The 26,858-nt window shown below is 41.5% G+C and overlaps 2 protein-coding genes across 2 annotated transcripts in view; both read left to right on the top strand.

The window, feature by feature from the left end:
• Nucleotides 1-4,630: 4,630 nt before the first annotated feature.
• rrad (Ras-related associated with diabetes) lies at nt 4,631-6,916 on the top strand (the record flags this gene model as incomplete). The annotated part of the gene is made up of 4 exons (XM_080528874.1): nt 4,631-5,006; nt 5,432-5,505; nt 6,065-6,269; nt 6,639-6,916. 4 exons carry the CDS (start codon nt 4,631-4,633, stop codon nt 6,914-6,916), a joined length of 933 nt encoding a protein of 310 aa, XP_080385000.1.
• Nucleotides 6,917-9,567: 2,651 nt separating this feature from the next.
• The window catches only part of cdh16 (cadherin 16, KSP-cadherin), a gene marked incomplete at both ends in the record, with an annotated part of 34,991 nt that continues 17,700 nt past the window's right edge, over nt 9,568-26,858 (top strand). The window contains 6 exons of the mRNA XM_080529041.1: nt 9,568-9,594; nt 9,723-9,821; nt 13,869-14,003; nt 14,511-14,640; nt 22,809-22,967; nt 25,416-25,612. Of these exons, the coding sequence (XP_080385167.1) occupies nt 9,568-9,594; nt 9,723-9,821; nt 13,869-14,003; nt 14,511-14,640; nt 22,809-22,967; nt 25,416-25,612 (747 nt within the window). The remainder of the gene's footprint in view (nt 9,595-9,722; nt 9,822-13,868; nt 14,004-14,510; nt 14,641-22,808; nt 22,968-25,415; nt 25,613-26,858) is intronic.

The following is a 26,858-nucleotide window of genomic DNA, read 5'->3' as shown; positions in this document are numbered from 1 at the left end:
GCTTTTCCAATGTTTTCCCTTTTTTGGTCCTTTAAAGACCATCTCCAATTCCCAGAGTGATGTCTCTGCAGTACGTTTCACTGAAATAGCAAGCTGTTCCAAACTTATACTGTAACTGATCCTTATATCCAGGATGAAGTCATCTACCCATGTAATACTTCACTAGTTTTGTGTTCTCCTACCTAGAGGGTTGCTTAGACTGTGTTAAGGGTCGCCAAAGGTCAGGAGAGCCCTGAAAAAGTCAAGAGGTCTCATCTGACCCCCCCCACCGTCAGCAGTTACATCATCAATTAAGACAAGTTAGACAGGTTTATTTGTATTTTTCTGATGTATCAGCCTCATAACTGCTTCCTTGATTGATGTCTGTTTGGTCCTCATGTTGACACTTGACAGACACCAATAGCCGACTCCAAAGGCAAACGCAAAGCCTAGAATCAATACTGGACAGTGAAACCAACATGTACACAAATACCAATCAAATAATAATGTTAAAATGAGAAAATACAGAAATACCAACATGTACACAAATACCAATCAAATAATAATGGTAAAATGAGAAAATACAGAAATACCAACATACATAAACCTCATAGTGATTGTTTAATTTAAAATCATTGTACCTTAGCAGAACCCTAAGCTTGAGTGACAGTTGACAGGGTCCCAAGGCCTCCTACCCCTATAGCAACCAGTAAACTTCCAAGAGCTATGCTTACACACACACACACACACACACACACACACACACACACACACACACACACACACACACACACACGCACACGCACACGCACGCGCACGCACATGCATGTATCCACATCAATAAAAAAGGGACTGTGTGTCATTCAGTTATGTGTTTTTAGCATGTTCATGTTCTATCAGCATGTTGTGATGTACTTAACATGCAGAGCAGCTATCTAGCGAACGCAATGTTCTTTGTTGTTAGCCAGCTAGCTAGCGTGTTGGAGCACAGTCGAGATTGTCATTAGACAATTATTTCAGAATTGTTAGAGGCCTTATCAGATGCACACCCCATAGAAATAAAATGTAGGTATGACCTCTCTATGAATCATATTTCTATGTCATACACCCACTCCAAGGCTATATTGTGCTCCTATCCCATTTCTCCTCAGTGTCTGACTGGATTATTATAACAGTTACCTCCACTCAGACCACTCAGTAAGTTCCACTAGATAAACAAAGCATTAACTATTATTAAATTAAATTAATGTTGTGTTAATGACATCAACAGGACAGAGAGCTCCAATAGCCTCAGTAGTGAGTCACAGAGGACAAAAGCACTGAGCAGTGCATGACTAAATGTGCACTTTTCTTATTACAATTGAGATAAACATCTCCACCTCCACACTGTTCTGTGTACGTACTAGAGGAATACACACACACACACACACACACACACACACACACACACACACACACACACGCACACACACACACACACACACACACACACACACACACACACACACACACACACACACGTGGGGTTTTCATTAAAGAGCTCTAGAGGGTCCTTTTCTTACAGGAAATTAAAGGCTAGGTCATTCAGCCACCCACTGTCGGAGAACCATAGAAAGCAAATCTAAACCCGGGGGAGGAGGCACGTTTATTCTTCTGACTCAAAATAACATCTGACTGTTTCAGTAGTAGTGACACTCTGTGACCCTGTCAGAAGGAGAGGGTACAGCTGAGTCAGAACCCAGTGAATCAAACTTGTTTCATAGAGCTAGTCTTAACAAAATTCAGCTGAGACCAAAGCAGGCCCTAGCAACAGAGGAAGGATGGACTAGGTTGGCCTGATCACTAACAACGACGAGACAGCCTAAATAAGAAGTCCTGACGGACTGGTGCCAGTATCATAATCTCTCCCTCAACATCAGCATAACGAAGGAGCTGATTGTGGACTTCAGGAGGAAGCAGGGGGGGGAGGGTGGCACCACATCCGATGAGCTGCATTGGAGAGAGTCAGCAGCTTCAACTGTCTCATCTGTCACTGCCTCAGCATTTCATTGCATCGTCTATGACTGCATTCTATGTATATCATAAATAAACTTGTATTTGGTTTACAACTGGAAACATTTTCTTAAACTAACTTTTCCTTTTGTATTGAAAAATATGTTATATAGATGGGAGACATATGCTATCATGACAGGACGCGTAAGCAGACCCTCCTCTTCTGCACTGAAATTAAAGAGCTGGGTATAGGTCAGGGCAGGTTCTAGGTCAGGGCATGTTCTTAGTAGGGTAATTGTACTGAGTTTTCAGATCAGTTTATGCAGTTGAAGGAAATGGAACCAAGGAGATGGATCTGTTTTAGACTATTACGATTAACCCATTGATGCTCCAGCATGCCCCCCTTTGGCTTCATGATACCTTTCAGGATATCAGAAGAGTCATTGCTTTAGCCCCCTGGCCCCCCAGACCTCTTCTCTGTGCATGGTTGTTTCCTTCAACCCGTCTGTGACATTTGAGATGCATCTAAGTGGATTTCTCTCCCCCCTTCCATTAATCTGTTCTGATTTGAAAACACAGGATAGGTGAACACAATATGTGGTCACTGAGGCTTATCAGTGGATTTAAATTCACCTGTCCAGTTGTGCAGTGCAGATTACTTTACATAAAGACCAACAGGTGGCAGCAACACACTATATACTATTCTCAGTTCACATCTTGGAGGTGAGATCATCATCATTATTCCAATGGATTTCATTTATGGTCTTTCCTGGCTGGCACATCTGTCCAAGATATATAAGATATCCCCTAGCTTGTTGATAAATGGAGGTCCAGTTTAAAGACATTATTTTTCTAATGGCTGTGTTGAATGGCTTGCATGACTTGGTCTGGCCTCAGCTAGGCTAGTGAATAATTATAATAATAATTTTGCCATTTAGCAGACGCCTTTATCCAAAGCGACTTACAATTACGAATTACAGGGACATTCCCCCTGGAGTAACTGAGGGCTAAGTGCCTTACTCAAGGGCACACTAGTAGTGGTGTGGTTTCAGGCGGGATTTGAACTCACAACCTTCCGATCACAAGTCCAACTCACTATCCACTAGACCACCACTACCCCTTATAGTTTATGTGTCACTTAAATATCTGGTCTAAAATGCTCGACCAACAACAGAAGTTGAAAATAACCTCAATACAGGCCTACCTGTCCACATGCTGAAGATAATCTATCAACTAGTTGCAGCTGTCTGTGTAACAGTAATTTCTCAAAGATTGGCTTGACTGACGCCGTCTAAAGTCTAGAAATATGGAGACACCTGTACTGGACATATTAAACCTACCAACCATGGTGGTTCCAAACCCCAATGCTCCATTATGCACAAGAAAGGATATCAGCATACATGATATCCACTATTGTGTCTGGCCTAGGCTAATCAATTGGTCAGTCAACTAATATAAAGGAAAAGGATGCTACTACCCCTTCAATAGATCTAGGGATCTTGACAAGCGCTTCAAGTCAATTAGGCAACACAATTGCCGGATGAATGAATGAATGAATGAATGAATGGTCTTTATTGTCATTAATACAGTACAGGTACCATACAACGCAATTTGGGAGGGGGGGCTCCCCTGGTGCTAGAAAAAAAATACTAAAAACAAGAAGGGAAAAGAGCTGGTTTACATAAATAAAGGCTATGTACACTATCCACTATACTATACTATACAAATAAAACACTGTGCTGTACTCTATGCTATGCTATAAATATCCTAACATTTCCTATCTCTGAACCTTATGTACCTGAGGGTTGTCATATTGCACATAGTATTATTGCACATTCATTTAAAGTGTCGCAGTTTGCAGGTTTGAAATGTTCACAGTTGTGTTTCAGTATTGCACTTGATTACAATCTAGTAGCTGCCATCAACTCTAGATTGACTGTATGACTACTGCAGTGTTGGAATTGCGCACGGGGGGAATCCCTCAACCACCCGCGCAGCATTTTGAATCACGTCTCTCACGAGCGCATGTTGTCACGAGTTCCTATAATAAGTTCCTATAATAGACGTGATGATTCTCAGAGGCAAACCCTGCCTGGCGGTGACGTCACTCATCAGGCTGCTGGATAAATATGGGGCTCCGCGCCATGCGCTGGATCAAACCGAGACTTCCCTTCACTGAATGACAACGGTAACACAAGGATCTAAGAGGATCTAAGCCTGGTTCAGGATTTTTGGCATCGGAAGGAATACATAAGACTCACATCAAAATGTAGGTTTTACTCTTGGAATTCTGTGATTTTGCAGTTGTGCTGCTGATACAATTCTCATATTCTACTTGTTTTAAGTATTTTTTTCTCAATGATTGAAATTAACTTTAGCTTGTTGGGAAATGTACATTACTCATAAGGAAATGATCTGATTTCTTTAGAGTAGCACCACATAGATTCGTATCGTAGCCTATACGACACAAAGGGTTCATACGTAATTAGCCTACTATCAGACAATATCAGTGTAATTACTAGGTCTGTTATATTGAATGATTAGATAAAAGTTAAAGAACCGAGACTATTAAAGAAATTCATCTCAGAAATAGCCTACGTAACAGCATCATAATAATGAGCGCATCCCATTTCACAGATACCTGGAGGAAGTTATCACCATGACTTTGAACAAAGGGGACAAATTGCGGAACATGGACAAGAGGAGAGGGAGCGTGCCGTTTCCCATGCACCTGCAGAATCTGCACAGGAGAAGCATGCCAGTGGACGACCGCGAGCTGCGCGGCACCATGGGGGGGCACCCGGGGGGGCCACCGGGCGACCTGTCCACCCTGATGCGCTGCACGTCCTACACCCCCGGGGAGCCGCACCGGGACAGCTGCGTGTCTGACTCCTCCGACTCCGTCATCTCCTCCGGCAGCGACTCCGAGGCGCAGGTGCACAAGGTGGTGGTCCTGGGCGAGCACGGGGTGGGCAAGTCTAGCCTGGCACGGATCTTCGGCGGAGTCGAGGACGGTCACGACTGCGACGAAACAGGTGAGCGAAGAAGATCATGATTGATGATGATGATGATGATGATGATGATGATGAATAGGAGTCATATAAGTGAATTAAGAAAGCGACTGTTTTGTTGACTGCATCCCATTAGATATAATAGGCTACACAAATGCTGTTAACACATTGATTTTACTGAGGAAGTTTGCGCACAACACATTCATAATTCATATTTCCATCCAGTTGGTTAGGCACTATCCATATATCCAATATTGCTGTTGACATGCAATCATCATCAGGGTTATGAAAGGTCAATGTCTGAGGCACAGGGCCATCTCCTGGACCCAGGCTACTCTTGGACTACAATGCCCCAATGGAGGGTCTCCATTCAATGTTAGGCTGATATAACATACAGTATTGATCATGGGGTATTTACTAAATAGTATCTATGTCTGCTTTTGTTTCAGGAAACACGTATGACAGATCTATCGTAGTGGACGAGGACGAGGCATCCATCTTGTTGTATGATATTTGGGAACAGGTGAGCACATGGCATCTGATGAAAAGATGCATTCAGTTACTGTGCATTGAATCAGGACTTGACTACATAGCCCTAATAAATCGTAGACTTGCCTGGCTCCAGGCTACATATATGTGTGCTTTAGCAAACAGCCCTCCGTGAGACTCGCATGACACAGAATTTATAGACTATATCGTATTCAATGTTGCCTGCTACTTGCACTTGCGTAAATTGCAGATGTTGCGCAGCTGCTATGGCAGCAACGTAAAATTACTCTATTGTATTACTCTATTGTAAACCCCATACAAAGTGTCTGCAATGATGGTTTTTGGACACTTCAAAACATATTCACTCATCAAGTATGGTAGTGGAAACCTTCATAATAATAGTACATACATACAATAGTGGTATTTTTATGAAAAAAACACCTGTCCATGTTTCTGGTATAGCAGGTTACATTACTGCACTGACAGGTACATTCACGTTTGTGCATCCTGCATCTCGGTGTAGCACTTACATTGCATTGGTGTTGTCTCGCCATAGCTAAGCTGTAAATAAATGTCTTTCTCTCATCCTACAGGACAACAGTCAGTGGCTGAAGGACCAGTGCATGCGTATGGGGGATGCCTACATCATTGTTTACTCTGTGACAGACAAGTCCAGCTTTGAGAAAGCATCAGAACTGCGGATCCAGCTGCGCCGAGCTCGGCAGTCTGAGAACATTCCCATCATCCTGGTGGGCAACAAGAGTGACCTGGTGCGGTCCAGAGAGGTCTCAGTGGATGGTGAGTGTCCTAGGATCTCCTCTCTATTCTAGAGTTATCAGACACTTACAAGAAAGTCTTAAAAATTACCCTTCTGGACAATGAACCCTTCTGGATAGTGGAACCACATAGGTGTGAAACCACATACAGTAGTATCACACATCTAGTATATTGAACCCTCTCTAGCTTGAACATTTACCCTTTTAGGAACCCTTAATTATTAGAGTGTATATCTGTGTAGAACTAACTTAGAACTAACTAATGCTGACTGCTTCAGTGAAAGCTTGATTTGAGTGGCTAAGTAAACAAGGCCTGAGCCTCCCCTCTAGGGCTTTCAATTACCTAAAGGAATACTAAATGATTATGGTCATTTCCTCTCATCCCTTCCAGAGGGCAGTGCCTGTGCGGTGGTGTTCGACTGCAAATTCATTGAGACTTCGGCCTCGCTACACCACAATGTGCAGGAACTGTTTGAGGGCATTGTACGGCAGATACGCCTGCGCAAGGACAGCAAGGAGGAAAACGCCCGCCGCATGGCCAACTGCAAGCGGCGCGAGAGCATTGGGAAGAAGGCTAAGCGATTCCTTGGTCGCATGGTGGCCCGGAAGAACAAGAAGATGGCCTTCAGGCAGAAGTCCAAGTCCTGCCACGACCTCTCTGTCCTCTGAGAAATGATCTGGAGTAGACTTTCGTTTTCTCTTTGGCCTCTAAGACCAAACGCTGTGTTTTTGACACTAACCCCAAGGACTGATAGAGTTGTACAGAAATATATTTTATTTTGTAAAAAGATAAAAGAGGATTTTAATAAACACAACACGTGTTTATGACAAGTCAATGTTGATGACCTGCATGAGGCTTTGAGAAGTTGGTTTCATAATAATTAGTTTTGCCTTAAATGTATAGCTGTTGATACTTTATGTGTATGTGTAATCCACAAAGGCTTGTTATTTTTAACAATGAGTTGTAAGATTGCCTTGAGAACAGGAGACAGTTAGTTTGTTTTTACAGCCTCTTTGGAGGTATGGTTGTATATAGTCCTGATGATGAAACCGAAATATGTTTGACTGTCTTGAGAAGCAATGTTAATGCACAGACTGAGTGATTACACTGCAATCTGTCACCTGGAGTCATATTTACTTGAAACTGAGTACGCAGGTTCGTACTTTGGCCAAGATACTGATGAGAGTTAGGGCTAATGTGGGTTAGGGTGTTGCTAGAAATGTATTATTGTGTTGTCCTTACCTTCAACCCAGATGTGAATGAATGAGGAAAGCAATAAATAGTGTTTGTCTTGTGAATATAACATTGTTTAAATAGGTTGATTTGCACTTCAATTTAATACTCAATAATTTTGTTATATGTTTACATTTACATTTTTCAATAAAACATGACATCCAACTATCTCTTGGCTTTTCTTACCTGGACCAATGTTTTAAGACATAAACAATGGAACAAATACATTTCATAAGTAGCACTTGACACGTAGCACTTGCTGTAGTAATGTAATTCCACAAGAGCAGCATATTATTATTTTTTACATAATTTGAAGCTGTACATGAAAAAAATAAAGAAAGAAATAAAGAAATCATAAACAATCAAATGTTATGTCCTGTTTTTTCTGGATAACTGGAAAACGCTTTAGACTCATTGAGTTATTAAGTAAATAATGAAAAAACATATTGTTGACAGTGACAGAGCGTTCAAAAGTAGCTACAGTATCATCAAGAAAATGTAAACAATGGGGAAAGTGCATTTTAAAGTTATGGAAGATTTGCCTCTAGGGCTGCTCTTGAGCAAAAAGGGGTCCCCTAAATATTCAGAAATAATGTCTGACCTCATTGGACACACACACCCCTATGCTCATGACCATACACTTTGTAATCCTAAAATGAAGGTATTGTGTAGTTTAATGAGGCAAACATATGTCTATGGCATATGGCCTCTCTTGTGCCATATAAGAACATATTCTTCTAATAATTTTAACAGATTTCAAGCTTTACATCATTTATTTTTGTTTTTGTTTTTGTTAGTTCTCCTAAAACAAACATAAACAATACAGTAGCCTAATGTCCTTAGTGCTTTGGTTATGTCATACTCCCATAAAGGTATTTAGGAGTCATATTAATCATAATGATTACCCCCCAAAAATCACTGAAAGTTGCTTTAAAGCATGTTTGCTATTAATGTCCTAATATATATTCTTTCATTAGGCTGTTCAGTGGAATGGAGCCTTGTTGACTAAAGTCATTATTGAGAGGAAACAAGTAGTTAACAGGTTTTGGAAGTCTATGTTGAAGTGTTAAACATTAAGCCGGTGAAGTCGTGCAAGAACACAGTTTTCCACACATTTCAATGAGTCCCTTCACGTTTCAGAGGCAACATCTTTGAATAAAGGTAAGAGAAATAGAAATGCTTCCAGTTTTTGAATGATAAAATGTATCGATAGACATGCATTGATGGATATGTGGCAAATGGAATCCATTTTATATGTACAGCTATTTGACAATCACTGATTTGGTTATTGTTCTAACTGTACTTTGTTTCATTCTAATTGTACTTTTTGTGGCATTCATGGTACGTCAGACCATATCTGTGAGCCTCAAATCTGATCTGTAGATATGGCTCTGTCTGCCACATGTCCGTCTCTTTTTTAAAGTGTTAGTAATTAGTAATCTTATGAGCATTGCCTGTTCATAGTTGCGTCATTGTGCACTTGATCATTTGTTTGGATATTATCATCATTATTAGTGAAGATTAATATGTAGTCAAATACAGATGACAATTGTCCTAATAATATTGACCTTTATTAAGGCCTCGTTTTTTTATTCTGATAAAGACAGAACACAACTTGATTACAATTCTGTGCCTCAGGCATAACCATAAATTGTGTGCTGGGCAACAGAGGGTGAGGTCTTGCATTGAACCCCTGTGAACGTGATGAGACATTAATGTAGCCTAGAATGTAGCTGCTGTTGCCACTGAGTGTATGTTAACTTAGCAGTCATGCATGCAATATTTGTTAGTTAAAGTAGGTCTAATCTTGTGTAGGTTACGTTAGGCCTAACTAAACATTATGTCCAGATTGTGATTCTTTCAATGCAAGAAAATGTTCAGTAGAGTAAACCTTAACAATCGGTTTATCTACACTCTCTCTCTGCCAAAACAACAAACAATCTAAATCGGTTGTACTAAATCAATCAGTAACAAGAAGGAAATGATAGGAACCATGTCTGTTCTGCAAGGTAAAAGATAACCTTTGTGCGGATTGAAATGTTGTGTATCCTTACAGATATTAATAGCTACGACTGGGAGAGAAGCTATGTCCATCTCCATATTTTCACTGAGTGTAAGAGTACCTCTTTTGAATCACAACTTATCACATCATTCTTCAAAGCCTTAAAAAACATTGTTTATTGGAAAACAACATTTAAGACAACTATTGATATATATTTTTGTCTGATTGGTATCTTATAGTTGTTGACACTGCTGATCCTTGCGCCATGCTCAGGGGCGAATGTGAAAATAGGCGTCCCTGAAAACTATGATGGCATTTTCCCATGGTACCTGGCAAAGGTAAGGATGATCACCTGGTATGACCATAACAGAAGTATTATCTTTTAACATTTCTGGGGCAAAACAAAGTGTGATCTGGCCTCTAGACAAACAGAAATGGACTAATCCTACTTTCAATGGAGACTCTCAAATTAAGATTCTTTTTAGTCTAGGATTAGGTTTAGTATATTCCCAAAGGGAACACACGTAGTGCAGTACTACTCTAGTACCGGTACTCTACCCTACACACTTTTTTGTTGTTGTTGGGGAGTAATCAATTGTATTACAAGCAAACTTTCCATTTGAATATTTTTTTCATTTGTTGGAGGTTCAATTTTATTTCTTTCACTAAACTCTATGATCTCATTCCCTGCTGTGTTAACTACTTGTGGCATAAGGTACTCAAGGACCTGATAGGCTAGGTGCACGATCTCACTACTTCCTGAAAGGCAACTGGTATGAACATATCCTGTCTCACTCTATTGGTTTAATTGATTAATCAGCTGTGCACTGTGTGTTCCAACGGTTTACCGCACAGCTGATTAATCAATTAAACCAATAGAGTGAGACAGGATATGTTCATACCAGTTGCCTTTCAGGAAGTAGTGAGATCGTGCACCTAGCCTATTGGCTGTGGCTAATCAGTTGGTGAATATACTGCGGGACAATGCCACCTTTTTGTTACATGAGGGGTGGTCCTCAGAACTAAACTAAGCAGGTTCGTTAAGGAGGGAGCAGAGACATGAAACCAGTTCTTTAAGATAAATACTTTATTAAATGACTAAAATAGATTTTATTTCCAATGTTTAAGCTTTCAAATGTTTACAAAAATGTGTTTGGCTACAATGCCACAGATGTTGCAAGTTTTGAGGGAGCGTGCAATTGGCAGGAATGTCCACCAGAGATGTTGCCCGTGAATTGAATATTCATTTCTCTACCATAAGCCGTCTCCAAAGGCGTTTCCGAGAATTGGAATTGGAATTGGAAACAACTTTGGAGACGGCTTTTATGGTAGAGAAATTAACATTCAATTCACAGGCAACAGCTCTGGTGGACATTCCTGGAGTCAAGCATGCCAATTTGCACACTCCCTCAAAAGTTGCAACATCTGTGGCATTGTGCTGTATGATAAAACTGCACATTTTAGATTGTGACCTTTTATTGTGACCAGCCTAAGGTACATCTGTGCAATAATCATGCTGTCTAATCAGCATCTGAATATGCCACACCTGTCAGGTGGATGGATTATCTTGGCAAAGGAGAAGTGCTCATATAACACAGATTTAAACAGATTTGTGAACACAATTTGAAAGAAATAGGCCTTTTGTGCACATAGTCTTAGATCTTTGATTTCAACTTCAAAAATTTGAGCAAAAACAAAAGTGTTTATATTTTTGTTCAGTGTATGTTGTACTGAGTGAGATATAAAAAAATATTTTTGTAAGGCAGTGAAGCTAAAAGAGTGGAGCTCTTCTACTGCTCTCTTGGTTGAAGATGTGAATAAGAACACCCAGCTCTTGCGACATAAAACTAAAATCGGAGTGCCTACACAATGTTCCACCATTAACCCTGCGTCCATGGCAGCAGACGGCTTTCAAAATGCCTTTCAGAAACCATCAGGTTTCCTCTGCCACGCATGTGTTTGACATTGTAATTGGAGGCATTTCAAAGCTGTGAAATTAAATGCACTTTGCAGTCACTGCTCTCTCTCCTCTGCATTTTATGACGGCCTATCAAAACACACTCAGATTAACTTTAATGGTGTTAATGGGAGAGGGTGGATAATTGCCACTACTTTGACTAAGGTTGGAAAAAGGACAATATGGTTGCTATTCTTGAATAAAAAAATCATGAATTGATTGGAAGAAAAACAAAGATACCTTTTTTTCATGAAAGCATTGCATGTCAGCACATAAAAGGAAGGGGAGGAGAGAGATGTTTTGTCCCTGTGTGAAGAATTAGCTACCGTCCACCACTGCAACACATTAAATATAGACTTAAACCCGCCTTTTGGTTTAAATGTAGGTTTGTGGGCCAGTCAGAAAAAGAACAATCCGGACCAAATCAAAGTGTTTGGTTTTCAGGAGAGTTGGTTGGACAGGAGCTGAGCTCACTGGCATGGCGGTGGCAGATGAGAGTTGTTTGCTATGTGGTATGTGAGGCCGTAAACACATCATACTGAGTGGCAACAGGAGATCACCAGTCTCTGTTTCACAGGTTCAACTAGCACTGCCACTGGTCAGTCCCATGCCAGGCCAAACACGGTGGTGGCGTGTAGCATGTCTCTACTGTATCATAGGCACAAAGCGCTTTGGCTGCTATCATTAGTAGAAAGTCCATTAGCTACAGGAGCAGCATTCAGACCTATTGCATTCAGAGACATACACTCACCATATGCATACACATGACCAATATACAGTCATGTGAAAAAATTAGGACACACCATGAAATATGTAGTACTTTTTTAATAAATATGGACATGTCAATATTTTATTTTCTTTCAAACAATTCTATAGATAAAGGTGATGTATCTGAACCAAAAACAATGAATATATAACTTTGTTAACAAAAAATTAACAAATATTCCAATTCCTGCTGAGGAAAAGATTAAAAACCTATATCCTAATGCCTGGTATTGCCCCCTTTGGCTGAAATAACCTCAATCGACTGGGAGAACGTTTTTTCCACATGCAGAATTCGTTCAGCTATGTGATGCTTGAGGGGTGTCTTGCATGCATAGCCCGTTTAAAATCATCCCACTGCATCTCAATAGGATTAAATATTCGGGCTTTGACTTGGCCATTCCAGAACTCTCCATTTCTTACTTTTCTGACGTTAGTCTTGCCATGACTGTTTTTCTTTACAGCAAGGGTTTCTTCCTTGCACACCTCCCAAGAAAATCAAACGTGTGCAATCTCCTTCTGATGGTAGATGCATGTACTTTGACATCAACTGTGGCAAGAGCTACCTGTCGGTCCCGTGATGACATTTTAGGATTGTTGGAGACTTAGTGCGTAGTGCTTAGTGCTTAGTGCTTAGTGCGTTACGCCACCAAGCGCCCCCGCATGCATATACCTGACCTTCACATGCATACACCGGACCACCAAATGCATAAACCTGGCCATTGCGTGCACATACCTGATTACTGCATGCACACACCTGACCCCCGCATGCATAGCCCTCATGACCGCATGCACACACCGGACCATCTCATGCACACACCTTACCACCGCATGCACACACCTTACCACCGCATGCACACACCTTACCACCGCATGCACACACCTGACCATCTCATGCACACACCTTACCATCGCATGCACACACCTTACCACCGCATGCACACACCTGACCACCGCATGCATAACCCTGATGACCACATGCACACACCTGACCATGTCATGTGTAATGGAGATGGTTCACAGAGCCGCACTCTCATTATGACCTGTCCTGTCCAGATGATCCAGGTTCTAACCCAGTCTGTCACATACACGTACTATGCGCATGCCTTACCACCCAATGCACAGGACCCCAGCAAACAGACCCTCTGCCTACTTCTTTTGAGACTCTTGAGAGCAAATTGTCCCCAGTTTGCCAGTGAGGAATGTAGTCAACAGTCAAATAAGATGACACACAACTGCTCACTGTACCGTAGCTCATATGGAGTTACCCCTGCAAGTTCTCCAAATATCCCACCATTGACATGGCAGAGTAGGAGTGCTAATAAAATAAAATAACTTTATTTGAGCAGAGCAAAACACATTAGAACAACGTTCAGAGATCTATTTGCAGTCAATGTTGTCCCCTCCACCTCTCAGGTCAACATTTGACCACACACAGTAACTGGAAGTTTCATTTTAACAGAATTTCAGACTATGCAGTGAGAAAACTAAAGTGAAGGTCAAAGTGTATTGAGGAAATGGACCTCCCCAGTCACTTCAACAGTGCATGATGTTCAATGACAATAACACTGATGGTTTGGATTTTTTGGCACTCAAGGGGCTTTACATTGTACGCATTGTATTTTGTATTGTATTTTGACATAGTCTTTGGCTTTGATCCAAATAGCTCCCTAACCTCCCAGTGACCTACAGCGACTTGGTGGTGACGGGGGATGATGAGGGGATTTTTGGTGTTGAGGCAGGATTTCTCTACGCTCTCAAACCACTGGACAGAGAGAAGCAACCATCCTACTTTTTACAGGTGGGCAATGGTGAACATAATATGTTGATATTTATACATTATATTATGACAATGCAATTAGTACTGTGCGTGATGTAGTGATATTATATTTTTCACATTATATTTTCTATTATTATAATGCTAATAAGATGTTATTGTTATTTATTGTATACATATAGTGAATGAATGAATGAATGAATAATTTGGCTTCTCCTCAAACAACGTCTTGTGTAACCAAGGTAAGGCTTTATGAATGATTTAAATGTATACATACTGGAGATGCTTTACAAATAATTGATAAGCAATGTCATATAAAGTGTGGAAAAGGAGTAATGTCACATTCAGTATGTGTCAAAGCACCAGATTTTAGGATTTTAGGACGGTTATTTCGATGCGTAATAGTACGTATTTTCTTACAAATGGGGTTTCTAAACAAGGCGATGTGAAGGCTTTATAAAGTGGTAAGTAGTTTAAAGTGGGACCAGAATAGATTATGTTAGGAGCTTGAAACCAGTGTGCTTGTTGCAGGTGTCCTTCACTGCATCAGTGCAGTCTCAGAGCTTCAACGTGGAGGTGTGCGTCATCGACAAGAACGACAATGTGCCTGTGTTCATAGAGGAGAGCATGAGAGGCAGCGTGCAACTGGGGCTACTGAGAGGTACGAGCCACAACACACTGAACCCAACCACCACACGGGAAACAAACCATGTACATAAATAAATAAAATAAATAAATAGAATAAAAAGAAAGCAAAACATTCTGAGACACTCATAGATTACTCTAAAATCCTGTTCATCGTAAAAAACCTTCTCAATTAAAAGGTTAAAAGCAACAGCTATCACTTTTGTTCTAATATTTGTAGCTGTGACACATTGAAGACACTGGTGTTGATTTATTCCATTTTATTGTGTCGTGTATTCTTATTGGTTATGAATCAAACAACAGCTAGTGAGTTTAAGATGGTTTAATCCGAGTTACAAACAGATTTATACATACACGTGTTTAAGCTGGGGCCTGGTGACAAAAAGAGACCGCTTCCTCCCTTCCTCGCTGGTTTTTCCTAGTTTTCTAGATCCCTCCCTCTTATGCAAATACAGTCACCGGTCATAGCCTATCACCTTATCCAGATGGCCATGAGGGCCGTCCCCTGTGATGTCACCACAGCCCCAAGTCCGAGGGGCTGGTCAGATTACAAGAACCATTGCACAACACTAGAAAATAGGATATATATAGTAGAAAATATACGACACATCCCCCCTCGGACCACCCAGAGGGTGTTCCGAAACTAAACGACCACAAAACAAAAACAAAAACACAAAACCCCACATAAAAAAAAATAAAAAAATAAAAAATATTTTTTTTTTTTTTTTTTTTTTTTTTTAAAAGAAACAACAACAAACAGAAAAACTACACCAACACACAACACAAGAAGCACAATAACACAGACCAACCCAGGACCAGTATTAGGAACCAAAGATATCATAAACAAAAAATAGAAAACAACCAATAATAAAAAGAATTTTGAAAATAACAATCACAATTAAACTAAACACAGTTTATCATGCACAAATCAATACAGAAACTTCCAACGACCGATGTTTTCTTTGTCCTTGAAGCGTCGGGGTCAGAGGTTACTAGCACTTGTACCCAGTTGGAGAACAGCCTTTACCGCTGTCTCAGATTGATAACACTTCCATAGTCAGGAGCTTTCCATTTTCGTTGCGCTAGGAACAGAACCTCTCTCCTAGCTTTGTATAACCACCACATCACTTCTCAACTGACCTCAATCACACGATATAGAAACAAACAAACAATACACAAATAATGACATTCAGTTATCATAACACATAATTCTCCAACAGTAAGCATAGGACAAAGGGAATGCATTAATGCATAGATCTTCACCTCAGGTGAGGACTAGTCTTCTGAAAAGTTCATTAACGTGGACTGAGTGACTGATTTTCCAAAAACAGTCAATGAGGCCCTGTCTCCTAAGAAAGTCAAAAATCATGTCTGCTATAATAGGTGCTCCTGTCTTAGCAAAATAAGTTTCCCATGCCCCTAAGACCGTTTCCAGCCATGCTATCATCTGCTGTCCATTCCCGTCGTTCCCTTTGATCTGCTGCTTCACTACCCTATTCATAGTCTTTAATCTTTTCCTAACTGGTCGTCGTCCGTCAGTGTCATTGAGGTTCAGGTAGCCGCCTGGTCCCCTCCCACGCTGATCAAGGTCTGGGGAGTCGCCCTCAGCATCATCTGAAGCATGGTGCAGGCACTCGCCAGCATCCCCAGTAGCACAGGTGTCCAGGCTTTGGACACTCCCAGGCTGGACCTCCAGACTGTCAACCCTCTCTGCTTCGTTAGTTTCTGGTTTATTGGCATCTGGACAGCTTTCCACTGTCCCCTCGGTTTCAGGCACTGCCGGTAATGTCACTGGCTGTAACACTGGCATGGCCACTGGCTCTGGCAACACCACAGCATCTCCTCGTAGCTCCTCCTTCTCAGGTTCTCTGGGGACCTCGGCACCTGTTGGCACAACATCCTGCCTACTCTGTACATCCACCCCCCTGTCCACCACCCGTGGCCCTATTGGGGTAGGGATATGCCCAGACACCACTGGTGTACCCACTCTGATGTTGTTTCTCCAACAGACCCCACATTGACCTAAAGCATGGTCAATCTGTTCCATCAAATATGGACTCCAAAACCCATATTTCTTGGTAATCTTGCGTCTTACCTCCCCCCTAGCCACATGTGCTAATCCATGAGCTTCCTGTATTAACATGCCTAATAAATCTGAGGGTGCTACAACCAACCCCTCATGATTCCTCCATAGACCTGTGTCATCCTGACTTGCCCCCCTTGCTAGCCAAACGCTCTTGTCTAACGTAGTTACTCTACTCTGTAACATCAATAAATCCTCAAGTGTGACCATGCCCTGTAATTGCTTTTCATGTGTGACCAGAAGACCTTTACCTGCCTTGTCTGCTCCTGTAATGGCTTTGGCTGCATCTTCTGCAGCCCTGTTACCTTGTGTGACATGTGATGAGTCAGACCTGTGTGTGGCACACTTCACTATAGCTAATTCCTTTGGCTTCATCATGGCTTGTAACAGCTTCATGATCTGTGCGTGATGCTGTATAGGCGTACCATCAGTTCTCTTAAAACCCCGCCCCCTCCATACAGCTCCATTAAAATGACAAACATTATGTGCATAGGCAGAGTCGGTGTACACTGTCACTCTCCGTCCGGTTCCCAAGTTGCATGCTTCTGTGAGGGCAATCAATTCAGCCAACTGAGCCGAGCAAGGCTGAGGAACTGCCTCAGCCTGTTCTACAATAAACTTTGAATTCTGTGCTTTAACTAAGGAATACCCAGCGCACAACGTTTCTCCTACCCCGTAACAAGACCCATCAACCCAATATTCTATATCAGCTCCCTTTAAAGGCAAAGCTTGTAGGTCTGTTCTATGCTTAATCACTTTGGCTGTCGATGGAACCTGAGCACCGCTGTCAGGTGTGCATTTTACTGTACAGTTCAATTGGCATAGAGCATCTCTCCCTAGCAGCCCTGTTGGCGTGTGTTCTGACACAAGTGTTGACAGAGTTGCTCTCTGTCCCTTGTACTCTAAGTCTACAAGCTCAGTTGTAGGAATCAGCTGTTTAATTCCCTCAAATCCGATTGTCTTCACATATTCTCTAGACATAGGGAGGTGCGTGGCGCCTTCAGGCTTCTGTGTCACCACCAGCTGGCACCTCCCACTCGGATCTTCCGGGCACCCCTATAGGCCAGCTGCTGGGCCTCCGTAAGGGTTCATCACTCCTGGAGCAGGTGTAGTAGGGGGCCAATATCCTCCTCCTTGGCTCCCCCCTGCGCCCCCCTGGGGCCTGTTGCAGCAGGCACAGGCTAGATGTCCATTCTGGTCACATTGGCATGGTTCTAGCATCTCCTTCCCTGCTGCTGTCCATCCCCCTGGTGGTGGTCCTTGGCCAGGCTGTGTGTACATCTGGCATGGAACCGCTTGCACCCCTGGTGGCCCTTGTGGGTATGGATACCCCCCTTGTGGCCCCTGTGGGTAGGACTGGTAAGTAGCAGGATACCCCCCTTGTGGCCCCTGTGAGTAGGACTGGTAAGTAGCAGTCTGCACTCCAGGTGGCTGTTGCTGTGGGGCTAAAGCCTGCACTCCCTCTATGTTCCTCTCGCTTTCAGTCAATCGCAAATGAGTCAATATTCTGAGGGATTCTTCGTCTCGTGCCTTCTGTATCTGAATGTTCTTTCGATATAACTCCACGTGATGAGCTACGTGGTCTATATAAACAGCTTTGTTCATGTGTCGTAGCCCCACCACTTCTGCTAGCTTATCCTTAACTGGGGTAGGAAGCCCTTCTTGTATTTTTTCCCTGATTATGGATTTTTCTAAGGGGTTATCTTCAGCGTCTTTCCCTGTCACACTTCTCCATTGAGAGTGCATACGGGCAATATAACCCCTGGGATTCTCATCCCCCCCCAGTGGCTTCACAATGATATTGTCTGGGTGAATGTGAGTAGGGTAGATCTCCCTGATTGCTTTCCACAGTTTGCCTCTGTTTGCGGCGAAAAGCTCTGGATCATAAACTGATGTATTGATATATCTATGAAGTCCTGCCTTCATCAATATTTCCTGCATTGTATCCAATCCTGCAATAAAAGCTAAGAGTCTTTTCAGGTCTCCCATCGCGACCTGCGTTCCTATCAGTATCACGTCGACCTGTCGCGTCCACGAATGTCCTCCCTCTTGAAGAACTGGGAGTTTCTCGATCACTTCAGACAAATCTGTATGATGCCACGGATGATATTCCATCTTGTTACCCCGAATCAGCACTGGACAGTTCTTTAATGTATTTGATGACATTCGGTTACAATCTCCCTCTTTCTCCGGGCGTCTTCTCCCACCTTTCCTTTCGGCTGTGGCTATCATCTTCCTGCCCTGCGCGTTGTAGCCTCCATCTGCATTGTCGTCATCACTTGAGTCTGCACTGCCATCTTCGCTGTCATCTTCCTCGTCACTCCTGTCGTCCCCTCTTCCCCTTGGCTCCTTCTTCTTCTTCTGGGAATGATCCTCCAGTGCCTTAGCATAGGGAGGGGGACTGGGGGCAGGACACTGAGCTATTTTCTGTCCCTCTACCTTAAATAGATCTAAAATAGCTAACTCTAACTTGCGTTTCTCTGATCTAATCTTTCCTCTTTGATGTGCTTTGTGCCCATTGATAAGTATTTCCAATGTTGCAATTAATTGTAAATTAATGCTGCCCTCTTTCGGCCACGGCTGTTCAATGTATGCCCAACGGCTATTCCATTTCGTAGACATTTTGCTAATTTCCCTAACAAGAGGATTCATTTTTTCCACTATAGCCATAGGGGATAACGTAGCCAACATTCCACGATGTTCACTAATATCTTTTAACAGCTTCGTGGAATTCGACCCCATTCTACTTGTTCAATATGCTGACAATATTCTATATTAGATAAGGTGTACGCTTCTTACAACCCACCTTATGTTGTCTTGTTTGCTAAACAAATGCTAGTCCAATATAACTGTATTGACCATCCCCACAAAAACCCTGCAACTTCAGAATAACAGACTTGCCTCTTGTGTATGTCAGTGCAGTATTAACTTAAATCTAATCTCTGTGTAAGTACTTTATACTTAAATGTGTTTCCTAATTGTTTATGAATGTGTCACTTAATTACTCATTCAATACTAATTACAGTTCTGGTCAACACAATTATTAAATCACAAAAGCTTGGTCAACACCTAAGTATTCACTGATTTACAAAAACCCTTTTACTGCTTAATTATCAAATATGTACTATTCTGCTATTCCTTAATCAAACACTGTGGAAATGACCTAACTAAAATAAAAGATGTAAATTACAAATATTAATTATAACCTGTAGAGAAATCGACTTGTTATTTGGAAAAGAATGAATGATTAATTATTAATTACACACTTAAAGAAATCGACTTGTTATTTGGAAAAGAATGAATGATTAATTATTAATTACACACTTAAAGAAATCGACTTGTCATTTGGAAGGAATAAAATGATTAATTATTCATTACAATCTGTAAGGAAATCGACTTGTTATTTGAAAGGAACAAAATGATCAATTATCAATTACAATCTTTTATAACCCTCTATTTATTAATGTATCGGACTGTTTCATCGACCTCAGCTGTATCTCCCTGAGGATTTAGTGTCTTAAAATGTATTGTCGTATTTCGACCAGCAGATGGAGCTGTGCTCCGGCTAACGCGCATCGATTGCGCATGCGCCAACTCTTAGCCAAGGCTATGAATGTTTTAACCGTAACTCTAAACTATTTAAAATACCCCGAGATCAATTCACCATATCTCTATCTTAAATACTATAGTCTATGTAAAATGATCCGTAAGAAATAAGGAATGTAATTAATCAGTCAGGTTCCTTTCCAAAGGAATGCTTTCCAAAGGAGTGCCTGTTTGCAGAGGCAAGAAGAGGGGGCTACAACCCGTCTCCCCTGAGAAATCACCGCGTGTTTGTAGCCTGCTCCAAAACAATCTCTCCAACACAACTACTTTTCACGACACAGCAATATCTTTCAATCCAGTTAAACCACTATTTATCTCATTCAAATATTCTACGTTCACGCTTCCCTCACAAAGATGGCCTCTGTGTGTGTCCTTTAGACTCTCTGACACACTGCAAATGGCGTCTAAATGCAAATGGCGTCTAAACTCCGCTGAAAGTACACTGCACGTTTCCCTCATAAAAATGGCGTCTAAACTCCGCCGACAGTACACTGCAACACCCTCATAAAAATGGCCGCCCACACAATAGCGTCCTCTCACACAGACAAAGAGAAATGGCGTCTACAGTTCTTTCTAAAGGGCTCTGCACACACTCCTGCTACAGTTCTACAATAATGCTCTTTCTTACAAAACAGACTTGTTACACTTTATCAGAACACAATTTTACACACACACTCACGATATTCCGTAATACCGCTATTAGTTACACAACTAATATTTTAACATAAAAAAGCGAATTACCAAATTCAGCCCTATATCACCAATACCAATCTAATCGTATATTTACAAAAACGGACTTCAAAGTCCGGCTCTCACCAACCCCAGCTTAAAGATTATGAAAAGTGTGTTTCTATTCCAATAAGACTTTACTTTAAGGTTGTTTTAGTCACAAAGAAATTGTTTGAAAACCCAGCTGTTGCACACGCGCCCCTAGCGGTTTAAACAGAAAAATAGCGCTATTTTAATTCTTACCGTCTTTAGAGCTGTGGCTTGAGCTTAAGTTTTCAAACGTAGATTTCCTTTTTTGGACTCCGTGCTAGGCTCGCCATCATGTCGTGTATTCTTATTGGTTATGAATCAAACAACAGCTAGTGAGTTTAAGATGGTTTAATCCGAGTTACAAACAGATTTATACATACACGTGTTTAAGCTGGGGCCTGGTGACAAAAAGAGACCGCTTCCTCCCTTCCTCGCTGGTTTTTCCTAGTTTTCTAGATCCCTCCCTCTTATGCAAATACAGTCACCGGTCATAGCCTATCACCTTATCCAGATGGCCATGAGGGCCGTCCCCTGTGATGTCACCACAGCCCCAAGTCCGAGGGGCTGGTCAGATTACAAGAACCATTGCACAACACTAGAAAATAGGATATATATAGTAGAAAATATACGACAATTGTTAGAATAATAATATCAGAAATATGTCAGAAATATAACAAACTGTCATTGTGCCTTGTTCGAAGAGCAGATGTACATGCATGGTCCTTTACAATAGTCCCTAGAAACATGATGTGTCACCATCCCCGCAGACTGGGAAGCTGACAGTCTGACCTTGCTGGGTATTATTTTGAGTGTTTGCGTCAGAGATGACTCGAGCCAGTTGATTGATGTCACTGAATGAGATTGTGGTTACCTGAAGAAATAGAGGGGACAAGTATGTGTGCGTGTGCAGCATGTGTGTATGTGTGTGCTGTCGTATCTGCGAGCATGTATGTGTGAGCATTACTCTACCAAATCAGAATGAGCTAGCATTGAAAACATTGTGGTCTGACCTTCAGGGAATTTCCCATAGAACAGACCACTCAGTGGAGAGATCGACCGGTCTGCTCAACACAACGATACAGACAGAAGGATTTGTGTGTCTGCGTTTTTACATTAACTAGATTAGAGTATATTCGCAACATACCTTCTGCAATAAGACTTAATGTAAATGATACAAAAATAAATTCCTTAGGTTTTAAGGAATTAGAATCAGGACCAGAAGGTGGGTTTCTATCCATCACTGTGTCCCTGACAATTATAGCATTTACTGAAAATATCAGACAAAAAGAAGTTCCAAGAACACAGATATATGAACTAACATGTAGTAGGTGCAATTATTGTGGCATAAAAAACATTGCACGAAAACATTGCACGATAAAAAGGCTCCTCCGTTTTCAGCATGAATACTGGGTATCTGCATTGTATATAGTAGTATATATAATATATATATAACTTTTCATGAAACACTCACGATCCTTTCATAAAGCGTACATAGACGGCTCACATCATTCATAAGCACATCCATACACTATTAATGGAGTTATAACAGGTCCTGCCACCTGGCACTTTTCCAATTGTGCCATTATCCTTTTTCCAACCGTTATAGTATATGGTATAGTATGTAGATGATTTATGAAGCATTTACATAAAGGGTTTTTGAAGGCCTCGTTAAGCATTTGTATTGTTTAAAGTGTGACTGAAGCCTCCATATTTAAGTGTCTTTGTGTGTTTCTTAGGGATCCCATTCATGCAGGTGGGAGCCTCCGACCGTGACGACCGCAACACAGCCCACGCTGACCTACGCTTCAGCCTGATGGACCAAACTCCCAGAATCCCCTCCAGTCACATGTTCTTCATAGACTCAGTGTCTGGAGAGGTGTCGCTCACTGAGGACGGTGAGACACACACACACACACACACACACACACACACACACACACAAACACACACACACACACACACACACACACACACACACACACACACAGAGTGCTGTGTCTGGACCTTTGGTTGCCCTGGTGTCCTTTGTTGCATCTGGCGTCTGTCCTCAACTCAGCACTGAGACAGCCCTGGTTAAAGTTGTAAATGACCTGAGAATGAACATGGATGACAATAAACTCTCAATATTAGTACTTTTAGACTTAAGCGCTGTATTTGATGCAGTCAATCCGTATTATAACAGGCTACAGAAGTGTGTTGGCCTCTGGCTCAATTTTAGATTGGTTTAGGACTTATCTGTCCATTGGTGACCACTCCTCGGCTAACACTAGCATAAAATGTGAGGTTCCTCAAGGCTCCATTCTTGGACCTGTGTTTTTCAGTCTCTATGCTGCCACTGGGAAATATCATCAGAGAACACAAGATACATTTTCATAGCTATGCTGATGATACACAACTGTACATCTCTTTATCACCGAATTGATCAGCCTTATTGATCGTACCACTTGTGGATGTCACATAATTCCTTGCAATTGAACAAACATAAGACAGAGGTTTTAATTATCAAAGGTCCAGAGAGAGATACTGTGCACTAACTTAAAATCCTTGGCACAAAACGCCAAACCCCTTGCAAAAAATCTTTAGCGTGCTTCTAGATCCTGATTTGAATAGAGACTGAGAGACTTATGCATGCTTTTATCATGAACAGGCTTGATTACTGCAATGCTCTCCTTTCTGGTCTACCTAAGGAAGCTATAAATAAGCTACAGATCATTCAGAATGCAGGAGCATGTGTAATGAACAAGACCAGAAGGAGAGCACACATCTCACCTGTCCTAAAGTCCCTTCATTGTTTGTCTGTCAGTTTTAGAATATATTTTAAGATCCTTTTCAAATCACTCAATGGACTAGCGGCTGAATACTTGTCAGACATGCTTTTAATATATGCTACCTCTAGATCACTCAGGTCCTCAGGCACTGGCCTTTTAGTTATTCACTGGGTGTGGACAAAGAACTACGAGGAGGTCTAGTGTCTATGGTCCTCACCTCTGGAACAGCCTGCCAGAGGAGCTGAGGGTGTCACAATCTGTAAACACCTTTAAAAGAAATCTTAAGACATACCTTTTTATCTTAGCATTCTCTTGCTTTCCATCTTATTTGAATACCCTCTTCTACTGTGCTACACTGGTCTCTCTGGCCTACCATGTCTCATATTTCCTATACTATAATTTCCTTATATTAATGTTTATTTTCACTGTATTGTTGTATTTTCATTGTATTGATGTATTTTCATTATATTGTTATGCACCTTGTATTGTAAGATACAGTAGTATGATTTGATTTGATTTGATCTGGAGCTAGACTAGAGTACATAACGCTCACAACCCCAGGTCTGGGGAATCGCTCTGCTCCTTTGGCGCCCCCTCTCTGCGATCTGGTGTATGGCTTTGCTTGTATTTGTCCTAAATTATGATTATGTGTATTTCAGCCGTGTCTTGTTATCTCCCTGTGTATTTATGCTCCCCAGTCCCATTCCTCCGTGTCAGATGTTCTCTCCGTTTCATGTGAATCAGGCGTGCCAGTCATTAGAAGCCTTATCGAACCGGAATGGTTGTTGAGTTTTGTGATTTGCTGAACTTTACTTTTGTGATTGCCTTGAGCTCTTTATTATTTGCTTAGCTTTTGGAGTATTCTCCCCTTTTATTTTCCGAATTATAGTGCGATTATATTCTGTATCTCTGTTTTTCCTCTAAGTAAAGAGTGATTTTATTTTGATTCAACAAACTTGCCTACCACCTCCTTAGTTCTGCATTGCACCTGGGTCCAAACCTTAGTAACACCAACCCACCCCATTGGCTGACTCTATCGAGGCCCAGGTCCAGGATCCTGCGTTCCCTGGATCATAGCAGTGAGTCGTTAGATTAGACTACTAGGGTGACTAATTATGGCTAACGAGTAGTCTTTAGATTTTACAGGTCAGCTGTGTGTCTCTGCAGGGACACTGCAATCAGAGCAGACCGACAAGAAAAATACCTTAGGGGCCACTCCAGTGAAATGTCAGCTTTTGATGATAGCTTGTGCTTATGATCATGTTCTGCAATGAGTTTAGTTGGAAAATAACAGTTTAAATGGAAATATGTATAATTTCAGCTCCAAATGTCATGTATAATATATTATGACTGAACTCCTTTGAATTGAGCGCAACAATTACCTCATCTACTTTGGGCTCAAAATCTCTGACTGTCTTCTAAAGTGAAATATCTACTGAAATGTTCACAACCATTCAACTACCCTGTCTCTATACTACCTCTATACTACTTATGTATGTGTTTGTGTGTATTTGTTTAATATATATATATATTTATAATAATCCCTCATACTGTATATTTCACTGCTCCACACAGGGGCTTCCACTCTGGACCCAGAGATGTGTGGCCGCTACAAGCTGTCGGTGATGGTGAAGGACATGGGGGGGAAACCCAACGCCTTCTTCTCCACAGGCATTGTGACGGTGGAGGTGACAGGAAACACATGGGCATCACCAGACCCTGCCCGTCTACAGGAGAACCTCCCTGGACCTTATCCCATCCCCATCTCCCAGGTGAGAACCATGCTCTGGCTCCAAGCCTGCAGCCCTGCATGGGGCATGATCAATATTCACTTGAGGGTGAGAGTCCAGAAAGCTTTGCCGCACCCAAATGATCATCCGTCCAGACCTCAGATGATCTTAGTGCTAATATGATTCATTCTGCATGGGATCCCCCTGAGAAAAAAGTCAGAGTTGGGTAGGTCACGGAATACATGTATTTAGAATGCAGACAGCAGACTCTATTCAGAATATAGTTATTTCTGTATTCCATATTTAAAATCACAAATCACTATGACTGTAATGTACTTTACATCGGAGATGTGACTTACTGTTTGATAGATGAGTGCCATGGAATGGAAGGAATGAGGGAAGCACTATTTTTGTGTTTTTAGTATCCCCTGGGTTTTCCTAAGAGGTCAGTGTACAGTTATGTAGTTTGAATGTCATCCCCACCCTTAGTTTGTCCCCTTACCCCGTCACTGCAGCTTCAGACTTCATCCCTACCCCTGCCCTTGGTGTGTGTGTGTGTGTGTGCCTGTGTGACATGTGACACCGTCTGGTGAAAAAGGCAGCATGTCAGCAATTCTCAAGTCACACAATTGACCCCCCCAAAACTTTTTTTTTTCCATATTACGAAAGTTGAAGAGCCCGCTCAATATAACAAACAACAGTTTTAGGTTCACTAAATACTTTTAAATAATAAACGGTATCGTCTGTCATCCTGCTTCATAGGCTATTGACATAGTGATTCATGGCTTATAAAGAAACGTACGTTTTAGGATGTGTTCAAAAGCAAGGACTGTGTGATCATCTAATTATGTGTAGTTATGTGTTTTTAGCATGTTGATGTTCTATCAGCATGTTGTGATGTTATTAAAATACAGTTAGATGTTCATAGGGATGTTCTTTCTTTGCTTTACTTTACGTGATGGTAGAAAACACGTCTGTTTTCATTCAGAGTGGTATTTGGTTTGAGGTGTACCAACATTCAAATAAGGTATGTCTTAAATGACACATCATTTGAAGCTTACAATCACAACACTTTCATTATCTGTAAAAAATAAAGAAACTGAAAAATTCAGTTTGAAGTTCCACACAACATCATCCTTCGGTATGCAAACCAAAAGCGGTTTCTCTGGACCAAACAGTATTTGCAAACGAAATCTTTCTTTCAAGGGATATCATTCCCTGATTGCTACTGATAGACATTTTAGACATCATTACAACATTACAACGTCATTAGATTATTAGGAAGATT

This window comes from Nansenia antarctica (assembly GCF_963989245.1).
Source record: "Nansenia antarctica genome assembly, chromosome: 4".
NCBI classification, from domain to species: domain Eukaryota; kingdom Metazoa; phylum Chordata; class Actinopteri; order Argentiniformes; family Microstomatidae; genus Nansenia; species Nansenia antarctica.
This window is presented reverse-complemented; position numbering and strand designations above follow the sequence as displayed.